Source organism: Diaphorina citri, unplaced genomic scaffold (assembly GCF_000475195.1).
Source record: "Diaphorina citri unplaced genomic scaffold, Diaci psyllid genome assembly version 1.1 scaffold373, whole genome shotgun sequence".
NCBI classification, from domain to species: Eukaryota; Metazoa; Arthropoda; class Insecta; order Hemiptera; family Psyllidae; genus Diaphorina; species Diaphorina citri.
Genome location: NW_007377808.1, coordinates 8,307 through 33,109, shown reverse-complemented (window position 1 = coordinate 33,109; position 24,803 = coordinate 8,307). Strand labels below are relative to the sequence as shown.

Here is a 24,803-nt window from a genome sequence, read left to right as displayed (position 1 = left end):
CAGGAATCCTCCCTCAAGAAACGGTCCGTGGCGGGGTTCGATCCTGCGATCTTCATGTGTGTCACCCTCCTGGGTCATGCGGTAGGGTCTAAGATCAAGCCTGATGTGAAGGAGCTCCTGGAACCCATGCTAGCTACTGGACTGAGTCCGGCCCTGACTATAACACTACGGGAACTAGCATCCAGTGTACCTCAACTTAAGAGACATATCTCTGAAGGTAAGTGGTAACAGCCTGTTCTCACTATACGAATTTTTCTTCGTCCAAAGATACAGTTTGCCAGCCTAGTTAGCTTGGTTCTTAGCGCGTCCGTCTTCTAAGCGCTAGGTCGCGGGTTCGATTCTCGCCCGGGGCGGATTTTATCCTAAACAGGTAAGGTTCGTTCTCGGAACGGCTGGCTTTCTCTTATCCCGTGTTCCTTCTGTCTTCACTTTCGGGACGATAAGACCTTAGCAGTTACAGTTCCCTCTATCAAACTTTCAACAAAAAATTGTGAATAGGCTCTCAGCTTCTCCACAGATTTTTGCAGGTTGCCGATGGGGGCCCCCCCCCCCCCCCCCACACCTGAGCCGAAGACAGATCAGGATAGTGACTAGCTTGATTTATATCCATAGGCCAGACTCCGAAACTTTTACAAGTGGACGCCTTTCGCACTAAACCTGTGCTATTTCTTCAGCAAAGGAAATTTCAGGCTGGTACTCTCCCTGTTCAAAGTCCCCCAGCCAGACCAAGCTGGTCTACTCCCTGTTAAACGTCCCCCAACCGGACAAAGAATGTCCCACCATTGAAGGAAAAAAAAAATGTTGGTGGAGTTGTTGTTAACGTCATTGACAACGTTCGGTCACTCATCTTCCAGGTCCAGGAAGGTGGCTGCTGCCACGGCGTTGGTCCATAATGATGTGGGGTCTAGTTGGGTGGGGTGTGCCATATTATTTTTCTCCCGTCTATTCCTTTCTATTCACAGGACTCCTCAGGATGTTATCCCAAGTCCTCATGAATCGCACATTACGTCATCCTGGTGCTTCCCCTTCCCTGGTGACGTCTAGTTCAGGGAGCTCGGAGACCCATGATGTGCAAAGCATTGTGCTTGCCCTCTCCACGCTGGGAAGTTTCAATTTTGATGGTAAGTTGGGATTTTATTTTGGAACGGCAACTTGAAATTAAATTTTCGACATATTAAAAATACTTTAGGATAAAGAAGAGAAAAAAATATGCCCACAATTTGAATATTCCACGTGGCCCTAGTTGACCGAAACGTTGGCAAAAAAAAAAAAAAATAAAGTTCGTCCCGGGGCGGAAATCGAACCCGCGACCTAGCGCTTCCAAGGCAGGCGCACTACCTTCCAAGCTCCAAGCCAACTGGGCTATCTTTTCGTCCTTTTAAAAGACACTTTTTGGATTTGACTTTTGACTTCCTTTCAAAATATGTATGTTCCCAAGTCTTTGTAATTTGTATTCTTCCCCAAAGCTTCCTCTGTAAATAACGGGACTTGTAAGTTTTGTACTTACGCTAAGAAAAAAAAAAACCTATCCTGAAGGGATAAGTTTGTTTCTCGGAACGGCTGGCTTTCTCTTATCATCAGGTAATGAAAGCAGAGTATTATTAGGTAATGTGAGCAGTGTATTATTAGGTAATGAAAGTAGAGTATTATCAGGTAATGTGAGCAGTGTATTATCAGGTAATGAAAGCAGAGTATTATCAGGTAATGTGAGCAGAGTATTATTAGGTAATGAAAGCAGAGTATTATCAGGTAATGTGAGCAGTGTATTATTAGATACCTAATGAAAGCAGAGTATTATCAGGTAATGAAAGCAGAGTATTATTAGGTAATGTGAGCAGTGTATTATCAGGTAATGAAAGCAGAGTATTATCAGGTAATGTGAGCAGTGTATTATCAGGTAATGAAAGCAGAGCATTATCAGGTAATGAAAGCAGAGCATTATCAGGTAATGAAAGCAGAGCATTATCAGGTAATTTTTTTTCCTTTTTTCCTCTCCCTCTCCAATTTGGGTTCCCCTAATAAAAAATTTTAAAAAAAAAAAAAAAAAAAAAAAAAAAACTTCATCATACCTACTTAATTTGATTCTTAATTGAAAATTTTTTCAGGTCATTCTCTGCTTCAATTCGTGCGGCGTTGTGCAGACCACTTCCTCAATTCTGAACAACAACAGATCCGATTGGAAGCTGTGAAGACATGTAGTAAACTATTACGACTAGCTATAGAGTCTACAGTGAACAGACCGTCTCAGACTGTGGTGACCACTGTGGCAGATGTCCTCGGCAAACTGCTAGTAGTGGGCATTACTGATACAGGTATGAGACGCTTTTACTATTAAGGAATTTATTTAATTTTTTATACATTTTATACATAGCTCCTTTAATTTAGTAGTGACCAATGGCGGCATTAGGCATTACCAGTGTAAGTAAAACGATTATTGAAATATGGAAATTGACTCCAAAGGAGGTACACGAATGCTGTGATATCCGCTGAAGTTGTGAGAAAGCTCTGCTTTACCATGATTTGATACTAAAAAAAAAAAAAAACAAAAAAAAACAAAACAAACTAAAGGAAAATTGGTTTTCTGTTAAAATTAAAACGAGTTCACTTCGTTCGATCATCCATATTCCAATTATTCCATATCTCTTTATTATTTTGTATGTATTCCAGTGCCCGAAGTACGATTCTGGGTTCTAGCATCTCTAGATGAAAGTTTCGATCAGCATCTGGCCCAGGCTGAAAATCTCAGCGCCCTGTTTGTAGCTATGAACGATGAAATATTTGAAATCCGGGAGCGAGCAGTGTGTATACTGGGACGTCTGTCTGTTCTCAACCCAGCTTACGTTATGCCTTCTCTGAGGAAGACACTCATACAGGTATGATCCGAAGACAGGAACAGAAATGGCAGAATTTTTCATTGTACCTATCATGTGTTTTCCCTTTCAATATTATAATGTATACCCGATGCAAATAAATAAATTACAATTGCAATTAAAATAAAGACGATTTTTCTCCAAGAGGTGTGATAGAAGGAACTGTACCTGCTAAGGTCTTATCGTCCTAAAAGCGAAGAGAGAAGGAAGTCGAGATAGGAGAAAACCAGCCGTTCTGAGAACAAAGGAACCTAGCGCTTATAAGGCAGCCACGCTACCCTTCAAGCTAGCTAGGCTGGCTTTTAATTTATTTAATTTGTCGTGTTTGGGCCGAAAGATTGTTTAACTCCGCCCTCTATCAAACCTTTTGAAAAAAAAACTTAGATTGATCAATAATCATTTTCTTCCTGTTCAGTTCCTCAGTGAGTTGGAGCACAGCGGTATGGGACGGAACAAGGAACAGAGTGCCCGTATGTTGGATCATCTGGTAGTAAGCGCCCCCCGCCTTATCAAGCCCTATGTGCAGCCCATCCTTAAAGTACTCGTACCCAAGCTAAGAGAACCAGAACCTTATCCTGGTGTAGTCATCTCTATATTGACAGCTATAGGAGATCTAGCCGAGGTAACTACAGTCGACCCTGTCTAAGTGGGACTCGTCTAAGTGGGAAACCTGGATAACTGGGAAAAAAACCGTGGCCCCTTCTTGGCAACCTCTCTAAGTGGGACACTTTTTTAACTGGGAAACCTGGATAAGTTGGAAAAATTTGTCGGCCCCTTGGATCCCCACTTAAGTTCAACTGTATATTATCCTATGTACATACTCAAAGCTACTCGATCAAAGTAGCTACTGAATTGTCCTCATGAGGCTGAGTGCACTCCGAACTCCTAGCATAGAGCAGAAAAAAATTCGACCTCGCCGGGAATCGAACCCGGGACCTCTGGCATGCAAGCCGTGATACCCACTCGGCCACGGAGGTTGCTTCCCCGCTTGATACAGTACACAAAATTTTATGACTTGACTTGGACTCGAACCACCTACCTCCAGATGCAGAGACCACCGTGTTAACCAATACACCACCGAGGTTGTAATAAGGTCGAGTTTTATCCTTGCGGCTTATCTTGGTATTGAGTTCAATCTATTAAGTATTGGGGACCAATGGACCAAGGCTTCTGGAGTTCAATCTCTTAATTTCAAAATCTCGTAACCATATTTGGGTTTCTTCTTTCTTCAAATCAAAATGATCCCAAGGGCAAGGCAAGGTAAGGCCTACATTATTCTGAAAATTAAAATCAAATTATTCAGAAAAAAAAAAACACACATTTGGAAAAAATTGAAAAAGAAGAAAAAAATTACATTCCTACCCAAGTCGGACAGTCCTTTCTCGAAATACTAAGAACAAAAATGAATTTCAAGGTACAACTAGCAGTGTCATTATTAGTAAAAAAAAATAATTGATACTTATGAATAATAAATAATTTTTAATGACCTTCATTAATTAATCATGTGAACGATAGGTACACATAAATTTACACTGTGATATTGATATCCCAAAAATGTGAGACGTCCATCACCACAAATATTATTCCCGATTTTTTATATTGAAATGCTTAAAATTTCATTTGAGGCTTCCTAAGATGAGAAATCTTCGTTTGAAATTTTCGAATTTTGAAACGCACAAAATTTTCGCGAGCAGCCATTTTTTCGTGATGTGACGTCAGTTCATGCGAGGTCGGATGACGTCAGTTCAACGTTATTTTTTTTGCGACCTTTGAGCGACATTTTAGGGGATTTAGGGACCGTTTTGGATGTTTTTGAGTGCGCCAATGTACTTTTGGGTACTTTTACATCGGAATAGGACTCTATCTCGAAAAAAATTGTCATTTGGTGGAGCCCCTATAATTTTCGCGGGCAGCCATTTTTTCGTGATGACGTCAGTTCATGCGAGTTCGTAAACCATGGCTGCTTCAACGTTATTTTTTTTTGCGACCTTTGAGCGACATTTTAGGGGATTTAGGGACCGTTTTGGATGTTTTTGAGTGCGCCAATGCACTTTTTGGGTACTTTTACATCGGAATAGGACTCTACCTCGAAAAAAATTTTCATTTGGTTGAGCCCCATTGTTCGAATAGCACTAGAATTTTTTCTGATTCTGTCCCATTTTTTCCTCATCAGGTGAACGGGGCGGAGATGCAATTCTGGATAGACGAGCTCCTCCCCATTCTGCTGGACATGCTCATAGACTCCTCCTCCTCTGAGAAAAGGGGCGTGGCCTTGTGGGCCCTCGGTCAGCTGGTAGAGGCCACAGGCTATGTGGTTAAACCGTACAACAAGTATCCTAGTCTACTCGATATACTCATGAACTTCCTGAAGACTGAACAGCAGAGTATTATCAGGTAATGTGAGCAGTGTATTATCAGGTAATGAAAGCAGAGTATTATCAGGTAATGTGAGCAGAGTATTATTAGGTAATGAAAGCAGAGTATTATCAGGTAATGTGGGCAGTGTATTATTAGGTACCTAATGAAAGCAGAATAAATAAATCCTAATACCTATTATTTTTCTCCTTTCCATTGCATTTTATTCACAGGTCTCCTCAGGATGTTATCCCAAGTCCTCATGAATCGCACATTGCGTCATCCTGGTGCTTCCCCTTCCCTGGTGACGTCTAGTTCAGGGAGCTCGGAGACTCATGATGTACAAAGCATTGTGCTCGCCCTCTCCACGCTGGGGAGTTTCAATTTCGATGGTAAGTTGGGGTTCTATTTTAGGTGTGGGGGCAAACAGCCCTAAAGGATGGGTTAAGCTTCAACGAATCTACAAATATGGGGTTTTATTTTGGGACAGCAACTTGAAAAGTATTATTAGCTAATGAAAGCAGAGTATTATCAGGTAATGAAAGCAGAGTATTATTAGGTAATGTGAGCAGTGTATTATTAGGTAATGTGAGCAGTGTATTATCAGGTAATGAAAGCAGAGTATTATCAGGTAATGTGAGCAGTGTATTATTAGGTATTATCAGGTAATGTGAGCAGTGTATTATCAGGTACTGAAAGCAGAGTATTATCAGGTAATATGAGCAGTGTATTATCAGGTAATGGCAATGGTAAAAAGAAAATGGCAATTAACAAATTAACTAAAATAATTTAATCTACTAACCATAACCAAACACAAGCGATAGCTTCTTGGTTATGGTTAACTTTATTAAAACTTTTTCGCCTAGCCTAGTTAGCTTGGTTGGTAGCGCGTCTGTCTTGTAAGCGTTAGGCCGTGGGTTCCATTCCCGCCCCGGGCGGATTTTATCCTGAACGGATAATGTTCGTTCTCGGAACGGCTGACTTTCTACTATTATGTTTTCCTTCTCTCTTCGATTTCGGGACGATAAGACCTTCGTAGTTACAGTTCCCTCTCTCAAAACATCTCCAAAAGTTATAAAAATGGTTTACCTACTTATTTTTAAATTCCAGGCGAGAAACGATTCGAGTGCTGGGACTTCTTGGCGCTCTGGATCCTTATAAACATAAGATGAATCTAGGCCAGATTGATTCTCAGATAGATTCTACTGTACTACTCCTTATGACTGATCTCAAGAGTGAAACTGAAACTAGTCATGGTAAGTAGTATAGGCATCTGCTTAAAACAAGCACAAGTCCTCACAATGGTCAACTGCGGTTCAGGACGAGCCAGTCAAACATGGCTAGAGACCATCACCCTGGTGTATGGCAGATAGAAGAGATATATTTTCTCTAATCTGTCATCATCTTTCGGCTATAGCTAAAGCCGCTATAACAACAACAAGTTGTATAGGCAAGGGCCCTATCTGAGTGATTTCAACAGTTCACCAAACCAATGGAGCACTTGCTACGTACGAGTAAAAGGTTGTGAAAAATCCAAATCTGAAGTCAAAACTCCGAAAAAGTAATTGGAAAAGGACGAAAATTCAATTTTCATTTGCCCTTGTAATGAAAAAGTTCAGAGTTGTGACCTCAGAGTTTAAGAAATACGCAGAAACGCATGCGCACAAACAATTTTATGTGTTGCCTGGGAGGGAGCTTTGGTCGGGACATTTGATGTGACGTCATCGCTTACGGGAGCGTATGCCGTGACGTCAAAGTTCAAGATTTACCGGCATATTTTAAATCAATTTATCTCGGGATCTAGAAGTCGTAGAAGAAAAAGAAAAATTCCGTTGGTCCTCATTTTTCCTGCTCTATGACTTTGAAACCTTACCAGTCAGCGCAACTTTTCTATTGTGAAAAATTTGTCTGAGGTACTCTACTTCTCAAATGACCGTATGTTAATTATTTTTTCCCAGAGGGGTAAAAATTATAAATAAATGGTCGATTCCTGTGTAAAAAGTTGGGAAAAATCCAAATCTGAGGTCAAAACTCCGAAAAAATAACTGCAAAAGGTCGAAAATTCAATTTGTATTTTCTGTTCTAATGAAAGTGTTCAAATATGTGTGACGTCAGACTTAACGCAGTTGTTTTTTTTTTTCGTCCGATTTCCCAGAGTTGACCACAAGTGAGATGCTGGTCAACATGAGTTCCTCTACATTGGAAGAATATTATCCAGCCATTGCCATAGCTACTCTGATCAAGATCTTCAGAGATCCCTCTCTATCCAACTATCACACCATGGTGGTACAGGTAAGTCAACATACATTTTATCTCTTTTTCTTTTTGTTATTCTGTTATTCATAAATTTGTCAGACTTTTGTAGAAATTCAGTGCAATAGTCCTAAAGGGCCCGTCCCTCCGGGAATTTTTTACCCGTAGTTTATTCGATCGTGATTAGAGAAAATCAGTACCTATGTACCTACCTAATTTGTTTAATATTCAGTTTTTTATCACCTACCTCCAGATGATACAAAAATTGTTGTCATCTTCACACAGAAAATTCATAACGGGTAGTCAGTGAACTTTGGTCTCGAGTCTTATGTAAGAAAAATACTCTGCCCCAAAGACCAGATTTCTTTCTTTATCCCTTTGAATTAAAATTATTTATTCCTTTTCTTTGTTTGTTTCCTGTCTCTTGATTTCTTTCTTATCTGTTCTCTCTTTATTTTTCTTCTTTCTGCATTTTCTCGCTATCAGTTTTTTCTTACTCTCCTTCGATTCTTTGTGTCTTCCTGTACTCCCTGCGTCACCTATGGTAAGCTACGCCGAGCAAGGCCAATAAATGGATGGGTGACTTGAACCTTATATTGGGAATAAAGGGAGAACGGGCTGTAGTCTTGATTTTAAATCATTACATGAAAGTAAAATCAAAAAATCATATCAAGAATAATAATACACTGAATATTAAACAAAGGCACATAGGTACTGATTTTCTCTAAAATTATTTCTTCCTTTTCTTTCTTCGTTTCCTGTCTCTTGATTTCTTTCTTATCTGTTCTCTCTTTATTTTTCTTCTTTCTGCATTTTCTCGCTATCAGTTCTTTCTTACTTTCCTTCGATTCTTTGTGTCTTCCTGTACTTTCCTCTTCCTTTCTTCTTCATTAAATACATGGTTCACTTAACTTGTGTTTTGTCTTTTCTTTCAACCTCAGTGGTGCAGTGGTTAGCACGGTGGACTTTGAATCTGGAGGTTGGATGTTCGAATCCAAGTCATGTCATGAACTTTAGCGTAGTATATTAAGCGGGGAACGACATTTGTGACGAGCATTTATGCTTAACACAATTAAAATTCCTTTTATCTTTCCTTTCATTCCAGGCTATCGCGTTCATATTCAAATCCCTCGGGATCAAGTGTGTTCCATTCATAGCTCAAGTGATGCCAAGTTTTCTCAATGTGATCAGAACTGCGGATACTAACCTGAAGGAGTTCCTGGTGCAACAGTTAGCATTCCTGATCGCCATTGTCAAGCAGCACATCCGGAATTATCTGGATGATATTTTTGAACTTATTAAGGTGAGCTTTGGGTGTTAGCCTGTGCATGAATCTTTGGACCAATGGACCAAGGCTTCTGGAGTTCAATCTCTTAATTTCAAAATCTCGTAACCATATTTGGGTTTCAAAATGATCTCAAGGGCAAGATAAGGCCTAGATTATTCTGAAAATTCAAATCAAATTATTCAGAAAAAAAAACACACATTTGGAAAAAATTGGAAAAGAAGAAAAAAATTACATTCCTACCCAAGTCGGACCAGGCCTTTCTCGAAATACTAGGTAAAATAAAAAAAAAAAAAAACAAAAAAAAACAAAACAAACTAAAGGAAAATTGGTTTTCTGTTAAAATTAAAACGAGTTCACTTCGTTCGATCATCCATATTCCAATTATTCCATATCTCTTTATTATTTTGTATGTATTCCAGTGCCCGAAGTACGATTCTGGGTTCTAGCATCTCTAGATGAAAGTTTCGATCAGCATCTGGCCCAGGCTGAAAATCTCAGCGCCCTGTTTGTAGCTATGAACGATGAAATATTTGAAATCCGGGAGCGAGCAGTGTGTATACTGGGACGTCTGTCTGTTCTCAACCCAGCTTACGTTATGCCTTCTCTGAGGAAGACACTCATACAGGTATGATCCGAAGACAGGAACAGAAATGGCAGAATTTTTCATTGTACCTATCATGTGTTTTCCCTTTCAATATTATAATGTATACCCGATGCAAATAAATAAATTACAATTGCAATTAAAATAAAGACGATTTTTCTCCAAGAGGTGTGATAGAAGGAACTGTACCTGCTAAGGTCTTATCGTCCTAAAAGCGAAGAGAGAAGGAAGTCGAGATAGGAGAAAACCAGCCGTTCTGAGAACAAAGGAACCTAGCGCTTATAAGGCAGCCACGCTACCCTTCAAGCTAGCTAGGCTGGCTTTTAATTTATTTAATTTGTCGTGTTTGGGCCGAAAGATTGTTTAACTCCGCCCTCTATCAAACCTTTTGAAAAAAAAACTTAGATTGATCAATAATCATTTTCTTCCTTAAAAAAAAAAAAAAAAAAAAAAAAAAATGATGCTTATAAATAATAATTAATTTTTAATGACCTTCATTAATTAATCATGTGAACCATAGGTACACATAAATGTATACTGTGATATTGATATCCCAAAAATGTGAGACGTCGATCACCACAAATTATTCCCGAATTTTTATATCAATACCCATTTCTCTCTCCCTCAGGATCTCTGGTCAAGCACAGCATCCCTACAAACCACCCTTATACTTCTAATAGAACACATAGCTGTAGCTCTAGGCGCTGAATTCAAAATATATCTACCACAACTCATGCCACAAATACTGCGAGTACTCACTCATGATACGAGCAAGGATAGAACTGTCACTGTCAAGGTAAGATTATTACCTAGAAACCACCCTTATACTTCTAATAGAACACATAGCTGTAGCTCTAGGCGCTGAATTCAAAATATATCTACCACAACTCATGCCACAAATACTGCGAGTACTCACTCATGATACGAGCAAGGATAGAACTGTCACTGTCAAGGTAAGATTTTTGAAAGAACGAAGCGAGATCTAATTTTCAACTAGACTTTCCTTTGGTTTTTACTACCTATAACTACGATGATTTTTCCGATTTAGATTTGATAGAGGGAACTGCAACAAGGGTCTTAGCTTTCCAAAATCGGAGAGAAATAGAAGGAGAAAGCCAGCCGTTCTGACAAGATAGTGGAAAACCAGCCCTTCCGAGAACAAAACCCATCTGTGCGTCTATTTGATAGTACCTACTGTTGCTATAAAGACCATAGTGCGTCTATTTGATAGTACTGTTGCTATGGAGACCATATTGCATCTATTTGATAGTACTGTTGCTAGGGAGACCATAGTGCGTCTATTTGATAGTACTGTTGTTAGGGAGACCATAGTGCGTCTATTTGATAGTACTGTTGCTATGGAGACCATAGTGCGTCTATTTGAAAGTACTGTTGCTGTGGAGACCATAGTGCGTCTATTTGATAGTACTGTTGCTAGGGAGACCATAGTGCGTCTATTTGATAGTACTGTTGCTAGGGAGACCATAGTGCGTCTATTTGATAGTACTGTTGCTATGGATACCATAGTGCGTCCATTTGATAGTACTGTTGCTATGGAGACCATAGTGCGTCTATTTGATAGTACTCTTGCTAGGACTATGTTCTAGGACAGACTTATTCACAGGTAAGAGATTCTTATTGTTACTTAGAGGTAAATTTTGAATGTTAAAATATCTATTAAAAAAAAATGATGTTTCTTCGCCTGTTTGACTCGTGTGGTCGGTCTGTGTCTCTCATTCTATGTTCTAGGACAGACTTATTCACAGGTAAGAGATTCTTATTGTTACTTAGAGGTAAATTTTGAATGTTAAAATATCTATTAAAAAGGAAAAAAAATTGATGTTTCTTCGCCTGTTTGACTCGTGTGGTCGGTCTGTGTCTCTCATCATATGGGCGAGAATAGACACAATACTTCACATTACATAGATACTTCAGCATGAGAACACCAGAAAGAAACCTGTTTACAATGCGAGTGTCACATTGGCTTAATAGCCAGCACCGATGCAAAAAAAAAAAATCAATCTTTTGTGAGTGCCGGGCATCAAACATGGAACCTTCTGCATGGGAAGCGCGTTACTGCCTGGTTGACCGTGGCTTTCCTTTAGGCTTTATTAATTTTATCCTAAACAGATAAGGTTCGTTCTCGGAACGGCTGGCTTTCTCTTTATCCCGTCTTTCTTCTCTCTTCGCTTTCGGGACGATAATGCCTTAGCAGTTACAGTTCCCTCGATTAAACCTTTGAAAAATAAAAGTGAGAATAGATCTATTTTCTCGTTTGTTTATTCATTCCTATTTGTCCCCAGCTACCTCGCGATCTGTTCAACGTTTCCTTTGTCCGATTTTTCTCTGTCCAAAGCTACAATTTTTCCGAATTTTTCTTAGTTGACAATGTGTTCCTCTTCCTAGCCTTTTCCTATGTCCTGCTGGACAGACCTTACTGAGAGTCTTCAACAGGAACTCCTGGCCACTCTGGAGCAGGCCATCATGGTACCTGACCTACCTGAGATCACACAGACCATACTGAACCTGGCCGAGTTTATGGACCACTGTGACAAGGGACCTTTGCCCCTCGATACGGCCATACTGGGAGAACGAGCCATACAGGTAAATGACAAACTAATAACTCATTATTTAGTTAGCTACATAGTTAGCTTGGAGGTCGATTCCTGTAAATGACAAACTAATAACTAATTATTTAGTTAGCTACATAGTTAGCTTGGAGGTCGATTCCTGTAAATGACAAACTAATAGTTAGCTTGGAGGTCGATTCCTGTAAATGACGAACTAATAACTAATTATATTAGTAAGCTACATAGTTAGGTTGGAGGTCGATTCCTGTAAATGACAAACTAATAACTAATTATTTAGTTAGCTTGGAGGTTGATTCCTGTAAATGACGAACTAATAACTTATTATTTAGTTAGCTAGTTAGCTTGGAGGTCGATTCCTGTAAATGACAAACTAATAACTAATTATTTAGTTAGCTTGGAGGTTGATTCCTGTAAATGACAAACTAATAACTAATTATTTAGTTAGCTTGGAGGTCGATTCCTGTAAATGACAAACTAATAACTAATTATTTAGTTAGCTTGGAGGTCGATTCCTGTAAATGACGAACTAATAACTAATTATTTAGTTAGCTAGGTAGTTAGCTTGGAGGTCGATTCCTGTAAATGACAAACTAATAACTAATTATTTAGTTAGCTACATAGTTAGCTTGGAGGTCGATTCCTGTAAATGACAAACTAATAACTAATTATTTAGTTAGCTACATAGTTAGCTTGGAGGTCGATTCCTGTAAATGACAAACTAATAACTAATTATTTAGTTAGCTACATAGTTAGCTTGGAGGTCGATTCCTGTAAATGACAAACTAATAACTAATTATTTAGTTAGCTACATAGTTAGCTTGGAGGTCGATTCCTGTAAATGACAAACTAATAACTAATTATTTAGTTAGCTACATAGTTAGCTTGGAGGTCGATTCCTGTAAATGACAAACTAATAACTAATTATTTAGTTAGCTACATAGTTAGCTTGGAGGTCGATTCCTGTAAATGACAAACTAATAACTAATTATTTAGTTAGCTACATAGTTAGCTTGGAGGTCGATTCCTGTAAATGACAAACTAATAACTAATTATTTAGTTAGCTACATAGTTAGCTTGGAGGTCGATTCCTGTAAATGACAAACTAATAACTAATTATTTAGTTAGCTACATAGTTAGCTTGGAGGTCGATTCCTGTAAATGACAAACTAATAACTAATTATTTAGTTAGCTACATAGTTAGCTTGGAGGTCGATTCCTGTAAATGACAAACTAATAACTAATTATTTAGTTAGCTACATAGTTAGCTTGGAGGTCGATTCCTGTAAATGACAAACTAATAACTAATTATTTAGTTAGCTACATAGTTAGCTTGGAGGTCGATTCCTGTAAATGACAAACTAATAACTAATTATTTAGTTAGCTACATAGTTAGCTTGGAGGTCGATTCCTGTAAATGACAAACTAATAACTAATTATTTAGTTAGCTACATAGTTAGCTTGGAGGTCGATTCCTGTAAATGACAAACTAATAACTAATTATTTAGTTAGCTACATAGTTAGCTTGGAGGTCGATTCCTGTAAATGACAAACTAATAACTAATTATTTAGTTAGCTACATAGTTAGCTTGGAGGTCGATTCCTGTAAATGACAAACTAATAACTAATTATTTAGTTAGCTACATAGTTAGCTTGGAGGTCGATTCCTGTAAATGACAAACTAATAACTAATTATTTAGTTAGCTACATAGTTAGCTTGGAGGTCGATTCCTGTAAATGACAAACTAATAACTAATTATTTAGTTAGCTACATAGTTAGCTTGGAGGTCGATTCCTGTAAATGACAAACTAATAACTAATTATTTAGTTAGCTACATAGTTAGCTTGGAGGTCGATTCCTGTAAATGACAAACTAATAACTAATTATTTAGTTAGCTACATAGTTAGCTTGGAGGTCGATTCCTGTAAATGACAAACTAATAACTAATCGTTCTAATGAAAGAGCTCAAATATGTGTGACGTCAGACTTTACGGAGTTGTTTTTTTCGTCCGTTAGGTAGCGCCACTATGCAAGCGCGCTAGCGGAGGAGCAGAAAGAACTGCGCAGAAACGTATGCGCACAAACACATTAATGCGTTGCCTGCGAGGGAGCTTTGCTCGGGACATTTGATGTGACGTCATCGCCTACGGGAGCGTATGCCGTGACGTCAAAGTTCACGATTTACCGGCATTTTTTTAATCGATTTATCTCGAGATCTAAAAGTCGTAGAAGAAAAAGAAAAATTTCGTTAGTCCTCATTTTTTCTGCTCTATGACTTTGAAACATGACCCAAGTAAGCGTAACTGATCTATTAAAATGATTGCCAGAAACTAATGAAATCATTTGCAATATTTTTTTCGCCCACCGGGTCTAGAGGCTATTTTACACTTGCCGACTCTCAATCGTCGTATCTAAGTACTTTTTTTTTCAATTGATCCAAATACTCTTTGCTGAATTAGAGACAAGACTTGCAAGCACCAAGCACCCAGTCCATTGTCCTAAACAGGGTAACGTATACTCTGAAATCCAAGGAAGAGGCGAAAGCTTCACCAAAAATTGAACCCGGGCTTGTGTCGTGCAAGGCTTTCAAAGGTGGCTAATGCCTGAAGGAATTAATTCATTATACATGTCACGATTGTTTTGTGAACGTCAATAATAAACCAGCTAGACAGTAAACATAGAAACACACTACCATCACGTCACGTGAGCTCATGGGAAATCAGAAAGATGTAGTTCAAAGTTTTCCCATAATATTGTAGGTAATCTCGTTCAGGACAGCCCCACTACCACACTACTATCACGTCACTCACGTGTTTCTACCTTAACTATGTATAATACTCGTAATTTCGTGAACTCTGGCTTCTGTCGTGCAAGGCTATCAAAGGTGGCTAATGCCTGAAAGAATTAATTGTATGTGAGCTCATGGGAAATCAGGAAAATGTAGTTCAAAGTTTCCCCATAATATTGTAGGTAATCTCGTTCAGGACAGCCTCACTACCACACTACTATCACGTCACGTGAGCTCACGTGTTTCTACCTTAACTATAATACTCGTAATTTCCACAGCGTTGGGACAAAGCTCTCGCCTCCTACGAAGAAAAACTAAGCAAGGATGAAAACAACGAGGAATTGGCGTTGGGCAAAATGAGATGTCTGGAAGCATTGGGTGAATGGGAACAATTGAGTGCCGCTGCAGATTATCACTGGGAGAAACTAGGTAAGTGTTGGGTGACTTGGAACATTTGGATTACTTGGGTATTGGGTATTCATTGTGATAGCTTAGTATGCTTTTCTGAATAATATTCAATGGAACTTGAATGTTGAAATTCGAGTTAGTAAGCTCAGCTTTTAGAATTGTTTATCTGAAACTTTTCAAAAAAAAAAAAAAAAGTCGACAGAAAATTTGTACTATTTTTTTTCGATTATATTTCAACGGGTTACTTTCTGGTGTTCTCGTGTTGACCCAGCATCTAAATGGGAAGTAGTGTGTCTCTTCTCGCCCATCTGAGAGGCATACTACGAGATGGGCATGCTACCACACAGAAAACACGAGTCTAATGCAGCAGTTGTTTCATTGCTACGAAATAATGTTTCCAGGTGATGGTGCTAGAAAGCGTATGGCGAGAACAGCAGCGGCAGGAGCATGGCCTCTCGGTCAGTGGGATGCGATGGCACGCTATGTGGGTTGCATACCGCAGGATAGTACGGACGGCGCTATGTACCGTGCTGTTCTGGCTGTACATAAGGACCAGTATGCTCTGGCTTACAGGTGAGTAGGAACAAGCATTAAATGGGAGGACGTTTGGTCTAGTATCTATGAGCAAAGATACTTGTCATGCAAAAGCAAGCAGGAATGTGAGTTTCAATACTTTGACAGATATACTCCGGGTTCGAATCCCCCAGTGAGCAGAAGTTTTTTCTCTGTAATCTCAAAAAATCGTACCATTTATCGATTACTATTTCGGAGTTCGGGGTGCACTCAGCCTCGTGATTAGAATTGAGTACCTACTTTAATCGAGTAGCGACCAGTGGCGGCATTACCAGATTATTGAAATATGGAACGGGTTGAGCGGCCAAGAATGGTGCCACAGAAGGGCGAAACACCATACCCTGAGCCGTGACTCCAGCATACCCTCTAGCTATACTAGAAAAGTCAAAAAGATTTTCCTCCTCACTAAAAAAAACCTTGTGTATTATGCACTACTTATTTCCTATTTCAGATGTTTGCCTCAGTATCAGATCTGCGTAAGGCATGGACTACAGAGAGTAGAGTATCTAGAGATGACTGGTTAGAGTGGCTCAAACGACTCAGTATTGAACTACTCAAAGCTTCGTCCTCCCCTGCTCTCAGATCCTGCTATGTTCTAGATTTCTGTCACACTGGACTGCAGTCCGGGACTGAGCGTCTATGATTTTGCCGAAATCTAAATCGATCTCGAGCTATGATCATATTGATCTCTGTCGTATCGAGCCCATGCCGTAGCATGTCCCTTATCTTCATCACCTTACCAGTACCTGCTTTATTTCTCTCCCCAGGTGCATACTTTGGTCATCAGTCCTCATGAAGACATGCACACATGGCTCAAATACGCTTCCCTATGTCGCAAATCCCAACGGTACATGTTATCTCACAAGACTCTGGTGATGCTATTGGGAGTAGACCCCCACTTAGTAATCCTCTGATACCCACAAAAGTTGTGAAAAAGCTCTGCTTTACCACAAATAATTTCAGAGAAAGAGAGAATGCTCTCTAAGCCGATGGTGGGCATTGAACCCGCTTAAACGTCATTAGAGCAACAGATGCCATTAAGCTCAAGTGGGGGTATTGTGGATGAGAATGCCCCAAGCAATAATCTCGCTCCTTGCAGAGAGAGAGAGAGAGAGAGAGAGAGAGAGAGAGAGAGAGAGAGAGAGAAAAATAGGGTTCCGGAAGCCCAATCGAGTGACTGAGTTCCGGAACACAATATCGGGAAGCTCGACACTATAATACCTGTAACATTCCACACCCTGAATATTATTAGGAGAAATAACCCAAAAATAGAATTCTTTCAACCTAACTTGTGGCTCTGACAAACACAGACATCAAATTGAAGAAGAAAACGAATCAGGATTGAGAGTTGAAAAAAGGAAGAAGAAAAAGAAGAAGAAAAAGGAGGAGGAGGAGGAGGAGAAGAATAAAATGGAGAATGTTTTACAACGAGAAGAGGGTTAGGTAGCACACAAAAGGAAATACTCGAACACGTTTCTATAGGCTTTTGATTTGATTGTTTATGAAAAGGAAGATAGAGGGTTGTATGAAATTATTGACAAAAGAAGAGAAGAGAGAGATAGATGATAAAGGAAGTAGAGAGAGAAGGAGGAAGGAAAAAGGGAGGAAAGAAAGAGAGAAGAGGAAGAGAGAGAGAGAGAGAGAAGGAGATATACCGGAAATTCTAGAGGTAAAAAAAAGGTTGGAAAAATAAATCGCTAAAAATAGAAGGATAGGAACAACAAATATAGACAAGAGATGTGAGTAAAAGAGGGAAAGAGATATAGATGGATAAAAAGATAGAAGGAGAAAGAGAGAAGGAGAAAAAGAGAGAGGGAGAGAGAGAGAGAAAGAGAGAGGGAGAGAGATGGGAGAGAGAGAAAGAGGGAGGGAGAGGAGGGAGGGGGGGGAGAGAGAACTTGAATTGAATTTGATGAATAATGTATTATTATTTTTATTTTATTTATTTATTTTTTTCTCAAAAAAAAAAAATCTCAAGCTAACTATTCTAGCTATGCTCTTTTTGAAGAGAGAGATAGAAAGAAGGAAGGAGGAAGAGAGAGAGAGAGAGAGAGAGAGAGAGAGAGAGAGAGAGAGAGAGAGAGAGAGGGAGAAAGAGAGAGTGAGAAAAAGAGAAGTTGCTTCGATAAAGACGTAGGTATGGTAAAAGAATAAATACTTATAAAATAGAAGAATAGAAAGTAAAAACAACTGGAATAGATTCCACGAAGAAAGAGGAGGAGGAGGAGGAGGAGGAGGAGGAGAAGGAGAAGGAGAAGAAGAGTAAAAAGAAGAGAAATAAGAAAAGAGAGGGAGAGTTTGGGGAAAACATGTAAAATAACATAAAATAAAATAGGTAACGTTAAAATCTCTTACATTTCAGTGTGGATTTTAGTTTGGCATGTGAAATAATAATAATAATAATAATAATAATAATAATAATAATAATAATAATAATAATAATAATAATAAAAGTAAAAAATCAAAACGGAAAACTAATTAGAGAAAAAATTTCCAATTTAAAAAAAAAAAGAAAAAAAAACTTTTTCAAAGCCACTTTTTTCACCTCATTTCTCAAGTTCGAGGGAAATTTTTTGGTGTTTTATTAATACGGTGGATAATATTTTTGTAAGTTTTAAAAATTCAAAAGTTCAGGCTGGCACTAAAAAATAAATGAAAAAAAAATGGCACTAAAAAAAAAAAAAAAAAAGCTATGAAACTAGGTATTTTCGGAACAATAATTTCTTTGGAGCTTTTGTATTTTGTTCTTGCTTTATTTTGTTCTCATAATTTTGTGAACGTTTCCTCGTATACTCTCTTTCTTTCAAAACAACAGGGGTCGGTAGACAGAGAAAAGGAGAACACAAAGGAAAAATAAGAAGGAAGAGAAGAAGAAGAAGAAGAAAAAGAAGAAGATAAAGAAGAAGAGGGAGGAAGAAGAGATTGTTCTTGCTTTATTTTGTTCTCATAATTTTGTGATCGTTTCCTCGTATACTCTCTTTCTTTCAAAACAACAGGGGTCGGTAGACAGAGAAAAGGAGAACACAAAGGAAATTTAAGAAGGAAGAGAAGAAGAAGATAAAGAAGAAGAGGGAGGAAGAAGAGAAAGACGTAAAGAAGGCAAAGGAATGGCATTTGTTTTGAACACTTTTACGTTTACGATTATTACCCATTTCCTTTTTGTTCTTGTTCTTATTTTTATTCTTTCAGCCCTTCTACTTCCTTCACCCACTCCTTCTTTTCCTCTCTTGTCTCTTCCTTCGTTCCTTCGTCTGGTCATCTTCTTCTTCTTATTTTTTTTTTCTTCTTACTCCTACTCTTTCTTTTTCTCCCTTTTCTCCTCCTCCTTCTGGACTTCTTCCTTCTTCTTCACCCTCTTTTCCTTCTCTTCCTTTCCCATAATCTTCTCTCTATATTTTTCGTATTTTTATTCCCCTTGTGTTTTGGACTTTTATTTTTTTCTCTGCGGCTACTCGTATAAAGATTACCTATTAAGGGCCGAATGCACAGTCGTATACGTACCTTAATGATTAGGAATTCCTTTGTGCTTTCCTAAAATTCATATGCATAGTGGGTCCTAAATTACAAGTGAACAATGTAATTTTAATTTTTCTCGTATTTTTCCTCAATTAATTGATCATAAAATTAAGTTGTTAGTAGCAGAAAAACTTTTTTGAACAGTTTAATAGGTTAAAAATCGAAAGTGGCCTATGACGAACAGACGCCATATTTGAACCAGAGAAAGAAGAATAGAAATATAAAGTGGAACGAGATGAAAAGGAGGAGAAATAGAAGAAAAAAAATCCCTTCTACTTCCTTCACCCACTCCTTCTTTTCCTCTCTTGTCTCTTCCTTCGTTCCTTCGTCTGGTCATCTTCTTCTTCTTATTTTTCTTCTTCTTACTCCTACTCTTTCCTTTTCTCCCTTTTCTCCTCCTCCTTCTGGACTTCTTCCTTCTTCACCCTCTTTTCCTTCTCTTCCTTTCCCAAAATCTTCTCTCTATATTTTTCGTATTTTTATTCCCCTTGTGTTTGGGACTTTTATTTTTTTCTCTGCGGCTACTCGTATAAAGATTATTAAGGGCCGAATGCACAGTCGTACGTAGGTACCTTAATGATTAGGAATTCCTTTTAGTGCTTTCCTAAAATTCATATGCATAGTGGATCCTAAACTCTTCCTGGTTACGCAAGCGCAATGTGTATTTCCAAATTTCTTTTACATTTTAATTTCAAAACACTGACGTGCAGAAAATTTGGAACAGATTGACTTTAAAATGACTGTAACAATGTTCAATAAAAACTGAAAACTGTCCTAAATTTTTCCATTCCATTGTATATTGTATCCATAGCATTGACCGCCAACTGTGAAAAGAACTTAGGGAGAAGTCCCTTTTTTGATTAATACCTGGAAATCTTGGAACCTTCTTCTTCCTAAGGCCGGCCACTGACTATCAGGTAGACCTGACAGGTACGGCTGAACAAGTCGGTATATAGTGGGCCAAAAGGCACGGAACGGATTAAAAGCCAAGAGAGTCCCCGTTATCCCGTATATTCTGGAAATTTGATTACACGATGAAATTGCCGGTGTAGGGGAAGAGGGGATGATATGACTAGGGCAGGGGTTCCCAAACTGTGGTCCGGTTACCAATGGTGGTCCGAGAGAGGGTTTCAACTGGTCCTCGACGTGGTCCGAAAAGAAGAAAGAAAATTCCATTTACTCCTGAATTTTATTCAGGAGGAGAAAAATCCATTTTCCCCCTAAATAATAAAGGAAGGACGGGCTAAAAAGGGGAAAATCCCCTTAAAAAGGCTCACAGTAAAGGAAGAAAATTTAGTGGTTAGGTGGAAGAGCTCCTCTAGGAGAATCCTGTCACTTAAAAGAAAGCCGTAAAAAAGTTTAAAAATAGATAAATAAAAATGATATTTTTAGTTAATAAGAAGGGGGTGCTGAGCGGTCCGTGGGATATCAAGATAAAAGTGGTCCGTGGCTTGAGCAATTTTGGGAACCCCTGGTCTAGGGGGGGAGGGGGGCACGATATGACTCCCACATCTCTTTCTGACCCCCCCTCCCCCCCTCTTCTCTCTCTAATGAAACACTTTACACGTCCGAACTAACTTTAAACACTAGGAAGGTAAGACAATTTATGAGGGTCCTCTAAACTCTGACAGGACGGGTTTACACGATCCAGCTTTTGCAGAGAAATATCGTTACCAGAACAGTTCCACCTCTGTGGCCGAGTGGTCAAGAACACTGACTCTCAACTCGGAGGTGCTGGGTTCAAATCCCGGCCAGGGCGGAAATTTTCTGACCGAGCTTTCCCGTTCCTGGAGAGGCATGAATGTTTTTTTTTTTTTGGAATTTTTTGTACCCGGCTTTCCCCTTCCTGGGGGGGCATAAATTTTTTTTTTTTTTTTTTTTAATAATAAAAATAAAAATAGTTATAGCTTGGAAGGTAACGTAACTGCCTTGTAAGCGGTAGATCGCGGGTTCGAATCCCGTCACTTATAGAATAGCTAAGTTAGCACACTTGCCTTGTGAGCGCTGGGTCGCGGGTTCGAGTTATCTGGGACTTTCGGTGTATATAAAAGGACTTTTCAGTCTTCTCTTTCAATAGTGATGGCTGACCTGAATGAAAAAAGTTAAACAGCAGCATTTCTTTTTCTTCTTCTTCTTCTTCTTCTTCTTCTTCTTCTTCTTCTTCTTCTCTTCTTCTTCTTCTTCTTCTTCTTCTTCTTCTCTTCTTCTTCTTCTTCTTCTTCTTCTTCTTCTTCTTCAAGAAGTTAGATAGAAGGAACTGTAAACTGTAACTGCTAAGGTCGTATCTTCCTGAAATCGAAGAAGGAAGGAAGATGGGTAAGGAGCATGCCAGCAGTTCTGACAGGACGAACCTTATGCGTTCAGGATAAAATCCGGGCTGATGGGAATCGAACCCGTGGCCTAGCGCTTACCAGGCGCTACAAAACAACCAAGCTAACTAGGCTGCGGAGTGGAGCAGCATTCATAATCGAAGCTAATATTCTAATGCTTTGAAATATTCATATTTTCTTTCTAATATTCTTTATTATTATTATTATTATTTTTTTTTTTTTTAACTTTTTGTTTCAAGTTTTCCATTGTTAACGTCCCCCAGGGTGAAATTCATAGGAATAAACTCTCTCTCCCTCTTTCTTTGTATCTTTTTCTTCTTCCTTCTCCTCTCTCTCTCTTTCTTTCTCTCTCTCTCTCTCTCTCTCTTTCTCTCTCTCTCCTCTTTCTTTGTATCTTTTTCTTCTTCCTCCTCCTCCTCCTCCTCCTCCTCTCTCTCTTTCTTTCTCTTTCTCTCATTCTCTCTCTCCCTCTTTCTTTGTATCTTTTTCTTCTTCGTTCTCTCCTCTCTCTCTTTCTTTCTCTCTCTCTTTCTCTCTCTCTCTCTCTCTTTCTTTCTTTGTATCTTTTTCTTCTTCCTCCTCCTCTCTCTCTCTTTCTCTCTCCCTCTTTCTCTCTCTCTCCTCTTTCTTTGTATCTTTTTCTTCTTCCTCCTCCTCTCTCTCTCTTTCTCTCTCCCTCTTTCTTTGTATCTTTTTCTTCTCCCTCCTCCTCCTCTCTCTCTCTTTCTTTGTATCTTTTTCTTCCTCCTCCTCTCTCTCTCTCTCTTTCTTTCTCTCTCTCTCTCTCACTCTTTCTTTGTATCTTTTTCTTCTTCCTCTCTCTCTCTCTCTTTCTTTCTCTCTCTCTCTCTCACTCTTTCTTTGTATCTTTTTCTTCTTCCTCCTCCTCCTCCTCCTCCTCCTCTCTCTCTTTCTTTCTCTTTCTCTCATTCTCTCTCTCCCTCTTTCTTTGTATCTTTTTCTTCTTCCTCCTCCTCTTTCTTTCTCTCTCTCTTTCTTTCTCTCTCTCTCTCTCTGTATCTTCTTAATCCTTCTCCCAAAGTCTTGACTTTACCCCTTATCCCTAAACAGAATTTAGGCAAAAAGATATATAGAAAAAACCAAATGCAAAGTCGCTTCTTCCCCCCCTCCCCCCCCCTTAAGGACCGACCATACTGCTCAATAATTTCGCCTGAATATCAGCTGACAAAATTCAAGTTGTTCCGTGAATAGAAATCGTGTGAACGAGGTCTAATTTACATACAGGTTAAATTACACCGAAAACCGGCTATAGAATAAGGAAAGTAAAAACCAAATGCAAAGTCGCTTCTTATCCCCCCCCCCCTTAAGGACCGACCATACAGCTCAATTATTTCGCCTGAATATCAGCTGACAAAATCCAAGTTGTTCCTTGAATAGAAATCGTGTGAACGGGGTCTAATTTACATACAAAACATCAATACTTACCTACCACCCTTATCCGTATAAAGACCCCTAGTTTCCGTTCATATTTTGTGTTTGGTGAGGGCGACCGGGCCCGAGTGGGTACCTACTTAGGCTTGCACATCGGAGGTCCCGAATTCGTAATAATAATAGACTCTTGAGTGGAAGGCAACCCACTAGGCCCCTTCACTTCATCCGGACAATCCGCTGCCCATAGACCATCCACATGTGACGTTCGCCTATACGAAGCACCTGTGGAGTGCCGGACTCAAAGAGCTCGCTTTCAAACAGCTGCAGAACTTCGTCATTACGGGTAAGTGAAAGGGATTCACACATACACATACATATTGTACCTATTATTATGTACCTGTTGTAAATGAATTTAAAATAAACGAGAGCACTTTTTTGCTAATAATAACAATAATAATAATAGACTCTTGAGTGGAAGGCAACCACTGGGCGAGGTTAACGCCTTAGGCGTTCTCTACCACCTAACCCCGAGAGCTCCATTATTATGTGGTCAAATTCTCAAATAAATGAGGATAAAATTCCATACCTCGGCTGGGATCGAACCCACGCCCTCCTGATTACCAGGCGAGCGTCATAATAATAATAATAATATGTAGGCGTATTTTTCTGTCCAAATACTATGTATCTGTCGAATCCGGATTCGTTTTGAGAGGAAAAAAAACGTATTTTGAAAATTCGAATCCAAAGGATCCACTCGGGGACTGGATTCGTTTCGTTCACAGTGGTAGAAGATGGGGAATGGAGCAGTTGCAAATGGGTAAAAATTATTAATAAATGGTCGATTCCTATGTAAAAAGTTGGGAAAAATCCAAATCTGAGGTCAAAACTTCGAAATAATAACTGTAAAAGGTCGAAAATGTCAAGCCACTAACGTCAAGAAGCTATGAGGATTCAATCAAGCCATCAACGTCAAGAGGCTGTGAGGATTCAATCAAGCCATCAATGTGAAGAGGCTGTGAGGATTCAATCAAGCCATCAATGTCAAGAGGCTGTGAGGATTCAGTCAAGACATCAACATCAGGAGGCTGTGAGGATTCAAGGGTGTCTCCTCCAAGGTCTCCTCAAGATTTCAGACTGAACATTTATTGTGACAAATCATCTGGCCAAAACTACTACCAAACAAGATAAAGGAAGTAGAGAGAGAAGGAGGAAGGAAAAAGGGAGGAAAGGAAGAGAGAGAGAGAGAAGGAGATATACCGGAAATTCTAGAGGTAAAAAAAAGGTTGGAAAAATAAATCGCTAAAAATAGAAGGACAGGAACAACAATATAGACAAGAGATGTGAGTAAAAGAGGGAAAGAGATATAGATGGATAAAAACATAGAAGGAGAAAGAGAGAGAGAGAAGGAGAAAGAGAGAGAGAAAGAGAAGGAGAAAAATAGAGAGGGAGAGAGAGAGAGAGAGAGAGAGAGAGAGAGAGAGACAACAAATACTCGTATATTTAACGTTTTAGCTTCAGCTTATAGAGTATAATAGAAAGAGACATTAAAAGCAAATAAAAAAGCGACATGTTGGTAGGTAGATAGGGGGAAATGTCATTCTTCTCCCCCCTCTCTCTCTCGTTCTCTCTCTCTCTCTCTCTCTCTCTCTCTCGCTCTCTCTCTCTCTCTTTGTCTCCCTCCATTACACACACTGACAAAATTTCTTTTATTCTCTCCCTCTCTCTTGTACTAACAATATAGATATAATGTACTCTCTCTCTCTCTCTTTCTCTCCCTTTCTCTCTCTCTCTCTTTCTCTCCCTATCTCTCTCTTCCTTTCTCTCACGCTCAACCTTGCTA

At 39.1% G+C, this 24,803-nt stretch overlaps 1 protein-coding gene across 1 annotated transcript in view; it reads left to right on the top strand.

The window, feature by feature from the left end:
* LOC103508150 (serine/threonine-protein kinase Tor-like) overlaps window positions 1–23,306 on the top strand; it is a gene marked incomplete at its 3' end in the record, with an annotated part of 40,928 nt that extends 17,622 nt beyond the window's left edge. The window contains 19 exon segments of the mRNA XM_026822834.1: window positions 4–217; window positions 963–1,121; window positions 2,106–2,312; window positions 2,668–2,873; window positions 3,286–3,492; window positions 5,044–5,264; window positions 6,336–6,481; window positions 7,381–7,517; window positions 8,584–8,781; window positions 9,996–10,225; window positions 10,599–10,893; window positions 10,962–10,991; window positions 11,671–11,701; window positions 11,784–11,971; window positions 15,014–15,173; window positions 15,554–15,726; window positions 16,177–16,317; window positions 16,493–16,620; window positions 23,179–23,306. Coding sequence (XP_026678635.1) covers window positions 4–217; window positions 963–1,121; window positions 2,106–2,312; window positions 2,668–2,873; window positions 3,286–3,492; window positions 5,044–5,264; window positions 6,336–6,481; window positions 7,381–7,517; window positions 8,584–8,781; window positions 9,996–10,225; window positions 10,599–10,893; window positions 10,962–10,991; window positions 11,671–11,701; window positions 11,784–11,971; window positions 15,014–15,173; window positions 15,554–15,726; window positions 16,177–16,317; window positions 16,493–16,620; window positions 23,179–23,306 — 3,199 coding nt within the window.
* Between the last annotated feature and the right edge of the window lie 1,497 nt (window positions 23,307–24,803).